Source organism: Ursus arctos, unplaced genomic scaffold (genome assembly GCF_023065955.2).
Source record: "Ursus arctos isolate Adak ecotype North America unplaced genomic scaffold, UrsArc2.0 scaffold_10, whole genome shotgun sequence".
NCBI lineage: Eukaryota > Metazoa > Chordata > Mammalia > Carnivora > Ursidae > Ursus > Ursus arctos.
The window spans coordinates 31,958,322-31,970,703 of NW_026622764.1; the positions used below are offsets into that span (position 1 = coordinate 31,958,322).

General features: G+C 37.4%; 1 protein-coding gene across 22 annotated transcripts in view; it reads left to right on the forward strand.

The window, feature by feature from the left end:
* Window positions 1-12,382, forward strand: part of KLF12 (KLF transcription factor 12) — a 413,801-nt gene that overhangs the window by 262,352 nt on the left and 139,067 nt on the right. The window contains exon 4 of one of the 22 annotated variants that reach the window (XM_057308105.1): window positions 6,027-6,093. The exons of the other annotated variants lie outside the window; for them this stretch is intronic. Coding sequence (XP_057164088.1) covers window positions 6,070-6,093 — 24 coding nt within the window. The 5' untranslated portion in view covers window positions 6,027-6,069. The remainder of the gene's footprint in view (window positions 1-6,026; window positions 6,094-12,382) is intronic. 22 annotated transcript variants of the gene reach the window in all.

Consider the following 12,382-nt stretch of genomic DNA (forward strand, 5'->3'; position numbering starts at 1 on the left):
TTTAGTTAACGTTATAGAGATAGTATTCTCCATGTCAGCGAATATTGTTTCCCAAACCTGGCTCATCACTGGAGTCACATGTGATGCTTTTTAAACTACTGGCACCACCACTGTATCCTGGACTTATGCATGTCTTCCCTTTGAAATGTTGCATGGATGATTCCGTTTATATCCGGGGCTAAAGCCATCCTTCCAAACTTTATTCCGTTTTTATGCTCACTTTGTTGTTTCTAATGTTTACTCCTATAAATAAGACAAAAGCATTTGTGTATACCTCTTCGCCAAAATCCCCAATTGCGGTCTTTGTCTAAATACAAGTCCCTGCATAAAGTTATCCCGTTTCCCCAGGACGAAACTTTTGTAACCAGCTTGAATACGTAAACTCATAAATAGTTTAACTTTAGCGGTTATCATATTTTAATGTACTAAATTAGTTCTAAAACAAACCACACTTTATATGAACTAGTGTATACATTTTAAAATATTGGACTTTTCCAGACTCCCCAATTTTATATTATTTCATAGAGTATCTTCATGTGCAAGTTCAACATCAATGCCCGTGTCCTCACTAGAGCCAGTTTTGAAGTCCTCACGTCCTCCCAACACCTCATCTCCATCGCTTTCATTGCAGCGCTGTTTACAACAGTGGTTATGCTGCCTCTGGGGTTTTTCTCCAAAGCCATCTAAAGTACTTATTTGCCTGAACTTGAGATGGTTGATAAATATATAATCTTCCTAATAGAACAACCATCTTTCGAAGCCTTTACAGTGCCAGCGCTTGAAATCATGAGGTCACTCCGCATCCACAGGAATTGTGACTAAGCGTGCTAAATTTCCTTGACCCCCGCCCCCCGAAAGCGTATTCTCTCTGGTGATTTCTGAAAGCCAACACTGATATTAACTGAAGATTTCTATTCCAAACATTATTCTGTTTTTCAAAATACAGTAATTAATAGATCCCCTCCCTCTCAGCTTGGGAGGGGTGTGCGTGTGTGTGTGTGTCTGTGTGTGTCTGTGTGTGTACACATGCATATATATGGGGGAGGGAAGACGAGAGGGAGATGGCAATGCCCTAGATTCTTAAAAATGTTATTTGTTTTAAGGTATTTTAAGACTCTTGAGACATAGTTCAACAGCATTCCTGAAAATGTGTACCCAATTACCCTGCTAGCCTGCAGCATAACAAAGTGTCCATTTACTGCATCCTTGACAGCAGTACTAGTAACGTTTTTTTAAATTCTTATATTTTATAAATAAGTGTCCCAGCCAATACTGAGCCGAGATGCCCCCTGTCATTATTAGTCTCTCCTGATTAGCAGGGGTCTTGGGTGGCCGCCAGGTCCTCTGTTTCAGTCACAGGACTTGTCTGTCCTTTCTGCTTTCCTGTTCCTGCCTTTGTCGTCTCTGGGGCTCCAGCCTGCCCCTTCTCCCTTTTTCCTTATTTGCATTTCCTGGTAGGTATGATCAACATGGGCTTGATGGGCACCCCGTACTCCACAGACACGTGTTAATTACACCCATGTGTGCCCTGTGGCGACTTCAGTTAAATGGGGACCACTTACAAAACCCGTCCATACTTTCATCCTTTCAGATCCTTAGACTTGCGTGCATCGACCTCATTTGATAGGATGCCAAAAGATGAGGCTAAAAGTGTTGGTTTGCACAGGAGCCTTTTAGTGACTTCGTAGTGAGCTGAGATGGAATTAAATCATAAATAAGTTCGGGGGCATTTAAACGCTATTACCTGTCTGCTTGCGCCATTTTTCCATCGCAGCTGCCTCTGATTGCAGGGATAGGTGGGAAAAGATCGATTTCCATCGTTTTTGCCATTAGTCTTGTTTTGGCCTGGTTGGTGATTTCTCTTTAAAGGCACTTTCTTTAAGAAGGGAAACATACAGAGGCTGTTCTTGACTACTTGCTTGCTGCAAAGATCCAGAAAGTAAGAGCCACATTTGTAAATATACCTCCTTTTCCATAAAAAGACGGCATTATTGCTTTATAGTTTGCGATGTGTTAGGGTTTCCAGATGTGTCATTTGGCTATCTCATCCTCTTTGGGTCAAGTTTTTTTGTCTCCAAAATTCGATGTATTTCCACCACTGCGAGGTATCATTATAAAAATAACTGTGGTGAACATTTTGTGAAATCAAAAGCAAGGTCCAGCTGGTAGCAGAGAAGATTAATCTGTTTGAGAATGGGAAACATGAGTGCATGTTTTAAAATCTGTAATGAGCACAGGGACATTTGCCTCAGTACCTGGCGTGAGTCTATGGTCTAGGGTGAAGATTCAAATGAACGTTTTTTTCCCCCAAGAGTCTATAACACATGTTATAGGCTTAACGTATTATGAATGTGAAATTTTAATATTTAAATCAGTCACTGAATAATAATAATTCAAAAACCAAAAGAACAAAAACAAATTCTAATCATGAGGTAGAAAACATAAGCCTGAAACAGTTATCTCTTTTTTTTTTTAATTCACTAATGCTGTGATAATAGTTTTGGCTTATTAATTTTTGTGAAGAATGATAAACAAAATAATAGACAAAATTGGGTCTTGTAACAGCATTAATATTGAATTCAGTTTCCTACAGCTAATGAGCGGGATTTATTTTTTTAGTGCAAGTTTAGCGTTACAGAATAATTTGGCAGATCGTACCCAAATATTCCATTTTCCCACCTCAGTCCCAGCCCTGCAGTTTCCCCTAGTATTGAGGTCTTGCATTAGTGCAGCACGTTGGTTACACTTAATGATTTAATTAACCTGTATCGATACGTTAGTATTATCATTGCGTTGAGGTTGCTCACTCTGTACAGTTGTGTGGGTTTTGACAAGTGTGTAGTGACCGTATCCATCCACCCCTGCAGTAACAGAGAGAAGAGTTTCACTACCCTAAACATCCCCTATGCTTCACTTATTCGTCCCTCCCCTCCTCTCCCTTCCCCCAAGCCCCTGGCAACCACTGATCTTTTTACTGTCTCTATAGTTTTGTCTTGTCCAAAATGACGTATAGTTGGAATCATACAGTTTATTTTTAAGACATCTTTGCATGCTTTGTAAGGTTCAGTGTGACAGCAGTTGTAAAAAAAAAAAAAAAAAAAGGAACAAAACTGACTTCCTAGACTTCCTTTTGACATTTGTTTTTGGGACACTGCTTCTTTATATCATTTGGCCAGGTAAATAGGATGTAAGTGGCTTAATATCTTCACAATAATCACATCTAGCAAATGTGATAAGTATTCACTGATTATATTATGTGGTAAAACAAAATATTATTTATTTGCTAAATATCTGTATGTTTACATGTGACATATAACACATTATGTTCATGTCCAGACATTTCTGTTAGTCTTTCCATTGCTTCATTTCACTGTCTGGTATTTTAAAAAAGGCATTAACTGGATCCCCTCTATCCTTCACCTATAGGAGGAGAAGCCTCCCCGTCTCCTACTAGCCCATTTTCACAATACACACATGTGCCAAGATAGAGTTTCAGATTTGCGGTCCACTGTTAACATAGATTCTGATTGCTTTGGTACATATTATGAAAGCCCTGGGAAATAAATAGGTCATAGAAAAGCATGACAATTAGAAAATAAGGAAAAGTTGGGATAAATTTAAATGTGTATTGAACCCTTTTTTAAAGGCTGCCACTTTCTGGGTGATGGGTAATTAAGGGGGGGGCACTTGTTATGATGAGCACACTGGGTGTTATCTGTAAGTGACGAATCACTGAATTCTGCTCCTGAACCCAGTATTACACTATATGTTAACTAACTAGAACTTAAGTAAAATTCTGAAAAAAAAATTTAAAAAGAAAAAAAATAAATAAAAAAGGCTCTCCTTTTCAATTCAAATGTGAAAGCACCAAAATGTAAATGTAAAAGCACATAGTCCATTGTGTTATGCATATATTCTGAATTTTCTTAAGGAATCAGTCGTTTCTTAAACACTTGAGATATTGAGATAACGCAGTTGAACTCAATATTCATTCATATATCTTCCCCTTGCATACAGTGGATAGCTCATTTAATTTCCGAGCCAATGTCCAGATTGTCAGTAGAATATTTCTACTTGTTTCCTTTTATTCTCTCATCTGTACTTTTAGAGGAGTTACAGTTTGTCTCTCCTTTTCTTTAGTATATGTTGCTTTAAATTTTTTTGGTGAGTTTTACAAATACACACTTTGGGGTGTCTGGGTGGCTTAGTGGGTTAAGCGTCAGACTCTTGATTTCAGCTCAGGTCATGATCTCAGGGTCGTGGGATCAAGCCCTGCCTTAGGTTCTGCCCTCAGTGGGGAGTCAGCTGGAGTTTCTCTCTCTTCTGCCTCTGTACCCCCTCCTCGCACCTCTCCTCCGCTCACATGCATGTGTGTATGTAAGCACGTGTGTACTCTTTCTCTCTCTCTAAAATAAGTCTTAAAAAAAACATACTTTTACAGTGTTTGCATTTAAGAGTTTGCCCTTGAACATGTGGAATAAAATAGGAACATCACTGGGCCGAAAGCAAGACAAATGATGACCAAAAGGGCACATGTAAGATGAATCTTGAAAAATAGGCTTTCCTTTTTAGGGTGCCTCGGTGGCTCAGTTGGTTAAGCATCTGCCTTTGGTTCAGGTCATGAGCCCAGAGTCCTGGGATTGAGCCTGGGATCCAGCCCCCACGTCAGGCTCTCTGCTCAGGAGGGAGCTTGCTTCTCCCCCAGCTTGTGCACACTCTCTCTCTCTCTCTGTCAAATAAATAATATCTTTAAAAAATAGGCTTTCCTTTTTAGTAAAATAAAACAGTAGAGAAGAAAGTTCAGTGCACGCTCTGTTCATAAGCGGTTGTTTGGTGACTTGGACACTCAGAGTAAAAATGGCTGGAGGTATAGCTTGCTTGCTTTCAGCATGGTGCTCATAACTCTAAAATTTCATTTACTTACGAGGGAAACCAAGGCACAAAAACTAAGGGTGTATGTCCTGTGTGCTTTGTGTAAAAAAAAGGAACTTAGCTCATTAATTAAACGTACTTGCTTCTAAAATAATGCTGTGTAACTTAAAAGCTTCAATGATCAAGGATATGGAATCATAGATATATAGTTTATTTCCTTTTTTTACATGAAGCACATAGTACATTTCCTCAATCACTTCCCATAAAAAAAGACGTGTTCAATTAATCACCAACTCAGACAGTGAAACTTATATAAACTAATTTTCCTTTGTGACACAAGAAAAGAATAATGCTCTGCTGTTTCATCCCATGGTAAGACTGGCAAAGAATGGTCAACATCCCAAAATAATTAATATCACTATATATCGTCATATTGGGTACAGGCTGAACTGTGGATTGATGTAGGTTATTTATATTGTGGAAGTAAGAAATCAAACCAATTGATGAGAATGTATTCCATTTTGCAGATCATTCTATGGGTCAATCTAGTTAAGCAAAAGAAAAAACATACGGAAAAAATTTAAACAGTGTCAAATGACTGTCTTCGATATTTTAAGAGATGTGTTTGTTTAAAATCATATGGACTCTAAAAATCTCGTAATACTTTGACTTATTTAGCTACTTTTGTAGTATATATGTCTGTTTGGCTGATTGATGAACACTGCGCCTATACAATATAGCGCCTGTATTTATGCAGAACCGCATCGGAAGAGCTCACATGCAGTGCATTGAGTCATGTCACTTCTGAGAGTTAGAGTCATAGATTAGGTTGTGTTGGAATTTCTAGTTCTGGGTTTCGTTTTTTTTTGTTTTTGTTTTTGTTTTTTTAAGATTTATTTATTTATTTTAGAGATAGAGCAAGGGGAGGGGGAGAGGGAGAGAGAGAAGCAGCCTCCCCAGTGAGCTACACTGGGCTGAAATCAAGAGTTGAACACTCAACTGACTGAGCCACACCCCTGGAATTTTTAGTTCTAAGAGGGGGAGCTCATTTGCTTCTATCTCACACTAACCAGTTTTACTGAAAAGCACTTAATACCCTGAATACAATCTATAATACAATTGTATGAATTTGGAATTATATTACTCTTTTGTAGGTAGATAAATTCACACCTAGAGAATTTTAATGATGATACCAAGATGGCACAGCTAGTAAGTGACAGGGTAAGTCATGAATTCTTTTGTGTCCACATCAAATTTTCTTTCTATAATAACCACACTGAACACTTATAAAGCAAAGGTTATCCTAACAGTTAAACCATGAGACATGTAGTGTTAGGTCAATTTATAATCTTTTCTGAAAACTACCATGAGATATTTTCTCAACAAATTTATGAAGATAAAATTAAATATAATTTATTTAAATGCTGGCTGGCTGGAGGAGTGGATAGATAAATGGATAGGTGGAACATCGTGTTTGCGTGTGTGTGTGTGTGTGTGTGTGTGTGTGTGTGTGTGTGTGTGTGTATGCACGCGTGCGCCCATGTGTATAAATGCTCTGCTTCTCTAAAAATTTCTGGTGCCGTTAAAGGTGAAACAGACGGCATGTAAATCTTGGCTAACACTTAGCAGAGTACTGTCTACGCAGTCCTCAACCATGACTACACATAAGACTCTCTGGCGGACTTTCCAAAGATGAGATTGTGTCCAGACATTTTTTTCCCCTCTTTTGTTAAGATTACCAAGTATTTAAAAGACATGACCAATATTAAAAGCACTTTTTAGTCATTGCCAGACCATAATAAGATTCAGCTGATGATAATGGCCGACTACAGGAAACACATCTAGTATTGTGGGTACCGGCATGGAGGGGGCTTTGGATTTGTTTTTATGTTAACTCAACACAATGCCTAAAGCTAAAGTTACATCTTAAAACGTTTATTCAGGAAAAAGATTATCTTATTAGGAAAGCTCACGTGTAATCCCTAGATCATTGAAAGGAATGTGTTCACTAGAATATTAGGTATAATATTTTATTGAGTGGACTATTATGATTAAAATTGGCTTTCAGAGTTGAAGAAAATAATATGTGACAGGATAATCCTGTGTGCATTTATCTTTAGATTTTCACATATATATTTTACTAAGTGTATTGTTACCTTTATCTTGTTGTAGTTGGTATTTATGCAGTAATTTGTTAAGACATTTTATTTTAAAAAATTATTTTATTATTACCCTTTCAAGGAATAATATGTAATCCTTTGGAAAGTTTATATGTATATAATCATTTACATTATGAAATGTTTCTACAGTGATGAATTACACCTCAGCCCTTGGTTTGTAAACCTATGTGGGAATCTTGTGTCTAGTTGGGTAGAAGGAGAAAAATTTGTGGTGTAAATAGTCAATATTTCCAAAATTAGAATTCCAGATATATCTAATACAGGAAAAAAAAAGAGAGAGAGAGAGAAATCAAGACTGTTTTTGCTGATAGCGTGTGCTTAATGATATATTTTATTATTTTAGTGATAAATCAGTTGAGATACTTTATGAAATTAATTATTCTCATGCTCTTTGACAGAAATCCAGTATTCATTTAAAATCTTCATGTGTTTAGGAGTGTTGTTTTTTTTAATGATGTTGAATATATTAAGTGTTTGATCATTGTTTCCACACCAGGACATCAACAGCAAAATTCAGCTAACGTCACCACTCCCCGACGAAAGTCTTGGTTGGCTTTTATTTAAACAAACAACAGGGGCACTTAGTTGACCCTGCGATTGAGTAGTCCATCAGTGTTGTATCAAGAACTGAGTGGTTAATAATCAAGGGTAAAATTTTAGCATGGAATCCTTTCTTTTTTTGTTTTTTGTTTTTTTTTTTTTAACGGAAGTTTCTCTGTGGTGCTTAAAACTTCCGACTTTTCTTTATTTCTAATCTTTTCAGTGTTCCTACCCCATGTGTTTCCTGGTAACATACCATATCTTCTCTCACTTTCTCAGATGCTTATACAGGCATTCCTCATTGTATCAGCTTTGCTTTACTGCACTTCACGGATACTGCCTTTTTTTCTTTTTTTTTTGACCAGCTGGGGTTTGTAGCAAACCCCCTCTAAGCAAGCCTATTGGTGCCACTTCTGCAATAGCTTTTGCTCATTTTGTGTCTCTGTATCATGTTTTGGTGATTTTCACATTTAAAACTTTTCATTATTATGAAATTTGTTGTGCTGATCTGAGATCAGTGATCTTTGGTGTTACTATTGTGATTGTTTTGGGGCACCACGGATCGCACCCATGTAGGGCAGTATACTTAATAAATGTGTGTTTTCTGACTCCTCTACCCATCAGCTGTTCCCCGTCTCTCTCCCTCTGCTTGGACCTCTCTATTCCCTGAGACACAACGCAAAGTTAGGCCAGTTAGTAACCCTATAGTGACCTCTGCGTGTTCAGGTGAGAGGAAGAGGCATATGTCTCTCACCATCAATCCAAAGCTAGAAATGCGTAAGCTTAGTGAAGGAGGCTTGTCAAAAGCCGAGACAGGCTGAAAGCTAGGCTTCTTGCAACCAAATAGTTAGCCAAGTTGTGAACGCAAAGGAAAAGTTCTTGAAGGAAACCAAAAGTGTTAGCCAGTGAACACACGAATGGTAGGAAAGCGAAACAGCCTTATTGCTGATAGGGAGGAATTTTTTAGTGGTCCTGACAGAAGATCAGACCACCCACAACATTACCTTAAGCCAAAGCTTAATCCAGACAAAGGCCCTAAGTCTTGAATTCTGTGAAAACTGAAAGAGGTAAGGAGGCTACAGAAGAAAATTTGAAACTAGGTTGGTTCCTGAGCTGTAAGGAAAGAAGCCATCTCCAGAACATAGAAGTGCGAGGGGAAGCAGCAAGCGCTGACGGAGAAGCTGCAGCAGGTTCTCCAGAAGATCTAGTTAAGAACATTCGTGAAGGCGACTACACTAAACAACAGACTTTCAACATAGACAAAACAGCTTTCTGTTGGAAGAAGATGCCATCTGGGATGTTCATAGCTGGGGAGAAGGCAGTGTCTGGCTTCAAAGGACAGGCTGACTTTCTAGTTAGGAGCTAATGTAGCTGGTGACTCTCCTTTGAAGACTGTGCTCATTGACTATTCCAAAAATCCTACAGCCCTTAAGAATGCTGCTAAACCTACTCTGTCTTTGCTCCATAAATGCAACAACAAAGCCTGGGATGACAGCACCTCTGTGCACAGCATGATTTCCTGAATCTTTTAAGCCCACTGTTGAGACCTACTGGTCAGAAAAAAGATTCCTTTCACAATATGACTGCTCATTGGCAGTGCACCGGGTCACCCCAGAGCTCTGATGGAGATGTGTGAAGAGGTTAATGTTGTTTTTATCCCTGCTAACACAACGTCCATTCTGCAGCCCATCGATCAAGGAGTCATTTCAACTTTCAAGTCTTATGATTTAAGAAGTACATTTTGCAAGGCTGCACCTGCGATTCCTCTGACGGATCCAGGCTAAATAAATCGAAAACCTTCTGGAAAGGATTCACCATTCTAGTTGCCATTAACAGCATTTGTGATTCATGGGAAGAAGCCAAAATACCAACATTCATAGGAGTTTGGAGGAAGTCGATTCCGACCCTCATGGATGACTCTGAGGGGCTCAAGACTTCAGTGGAGGAAGTAACTGCAGATGTGGTGGAAATAGCAAGAGAACTAGAATTAGAAATGAAGGTTAGCATTTTTTTTTTTAGCAATAGAGTGTTTTTAAATTAAGGTATGAACATTTTTTTAGACAAAATGGTATTGTCCACTTGATAGACTACAGTTATAGTGTAAACATAACTTTTCTAAGCACTGGAAAGCCAAGAAGTTCACTTGACATGCTCTGTTGCAACATTCATTTTATTGCCACGGGCTGGAGCTGAACCCACAATATGTCTCATGTATGTCTGTAGTCCTTTTATTTAATTTCTAGCTCCTCCAAGTACTTCACATTTGATGTTTTCCTCAGTCTCCGAGCCCTCGTTGTCGCTCTTGGCTACCCGCTATGTTCCCATCACCTCACTGCTGCTACGAATTTATGGATTCTTACCTCAGAACCAGTGCATTTCAATTTTTACCATTCTGAAAGTAAGGAGATGAATTCCAAATGATGACCTCAGAATCAAGTCTTTCAGGTCTTCTCTCTTTCCTAAAAGTAGGAGCAAAAGTATGCCACAGATGGTTTGAAACCATATTTAAGTAGTATTGCTAGCGTTCCACGTGCGTACGTACAGCCTGAAGCTACGGAGTGGCTTTACCTGCCACATCCCAGTCGGAGAGATACATATGGGCTGCGAGGATGTAATATTTTGTTAATGTTGTAAACAGGTGAATGGTACAATAAAGATTTTGTTCTCTTTATACTGACGAGGCATGGTTTGGGGACATACTGGCTGCATTTCACCGGCTATGTACGAAGAAGGAACCAACATGTACCTTTGCAGTGTTGATCCTCAGAAATCCATGCATCATGTGTGCAACATCCCAAGGACGATGTGTGTAGTCCAAGGGTTTGGTTTATCCTTGCTAATGTTTATGATCATTTTCTGTATTTTGGTTTAAGCTCATGTAAAAGCTAAGTAGTTCTCGCATATTTGAAAATACCTAGGGACTCTTAATATTTGGTCCTTCATAGCTTTCCTAGTATATGCAACAGAATTAAAAGAGGAACACTCTTGTTACGAAACAGCTTAAGGAATAAATATTTTTTCTTAGGGATTAAGTAGATACCTACAAAAGGTGGGCTTCGGTTCATAATCCAGAAAAGTCGAAGTCATTCGCAAAGCTCAGTGACACTTAATGTCTCAGAAGCCATCTCTACAAATAATCTCCATACTTAACCACCTCTTGTATTGTCATAATCCATTAGTTTTTTTGCTTACGTTATGAAATGTTCCTACAGTGATGACTCACACCTCAGCCCTAGCTTTGTAAACCTATGTAGAAACCTTGCATCTAGATAGAATAATCGCTGCTTCCAAAATTAGAATTCTGGATGTATCTAATACAGTAAGAAGAGAGAAACTAATCAAGACGATATTTGAAGTCAAACAGTGTTTCATAACATGTGCCTAATGACATATTTTATAATTTTAATGACAAACCATTTGGGATATTTTATTAAAGCAGCCTTAACAAGGAATTTCTGTGTGGGTATAACATACTAATAAGAAATATTTTAGATTGTTCTAAAAAGAAATTAAATGTTAATGCTGGGCATCATTCGAAATACTGTTCTAGTTAGAAGAGTAGATAATGCTAATAGTTTTTTTTTTTTTAGAGTAGCTCAGTTTATGGTTTTGCAGGGTTTTTTGTTTCTTAATGTCTGAAAAGATTTAAAAGAGTTATTTCTCAGTTTCAACACATAGAATGAAATCTTGGCACTAAGAATTTCATGCAGTAGATATTTTGGATTGGTTTATTTTTATATTTTCTAATTCTCTTCCTTTTTTTGTGGATAAGTAACCATCTTAGCTTAGAAACCAAAAAAAAAAAAAAAAAACACAACACAATAAAATATCAACCCATTTCCCTTTTTAGTTGATCTGGTACCATTGTTGACTTATTATCTTGTTGAATAGAATTCCCTTGTACTACTGCCTATTGTATGTTTTGAATGGAGCTATAATTTATATTCTGTAAAGAAAGGTTTTAAGAAACATGTTTTGTTCCTTTAAGTGTATGCTCAAATTTTAGGGGGAATAGCAAACCAAGATCTTTTATTAAACAAAGAATGAAATGAACCAATTTAATATAATTTTAGACATTGTTGTTCTGATACTGTAATGAAGCTGAAAAAAAGTTTCTGGTCTTCGTATAATAGAACATCCGTGCCTGTGTTAGCCTGGCCAAATTAGATACAACCAAAATAATCTGTCACAGTCTACTTTTCTCTGATAAGGCTAGCCTGACACATGCTAATAGAATTGTTAGGCCATTTTAGGCCTTGGAGGTGGGCATTCAATGAATACTTGTTGAATTTATGAATGAATAAGTATAAGGATAAATTATATTCATGTCCAGTAATAAAATGTTAAGTCCATTAATCTTTATCTTAAGTTAAATAAAATATTCATAAACAATTTATAAGTTCCAGAGTAAGTTTTTTTCTAAAATTATTATTTCCTAAAATGTTTGTTGTAGTAGTTATGTACGTTATTTTGAGAAAATGTTATCACTAAGAGTTAAAACATAACCCAATTGTTAGAAAACATTTGTATTTAATAACTTAGCATTTGTGCGCCTTTTCAGGGCTGGTCATGAGAATGGTATGGGAGCTCTTGCACCATATATGAGAGTTGAAATGTAGTGATTTTTCCAAGTATTGTTGCCAGGTAATTTTATGCCTCCAGATTATGATAGTATTGAGTAAGGGTTACAATCATGAAATTGTAGAACTGTAGAGCCGGAAAGGGTGTTTATGTTTATCTAACCAAAATTCCCATCGCTCTATAACTGAGGAAAATGAGACTCAAAAATG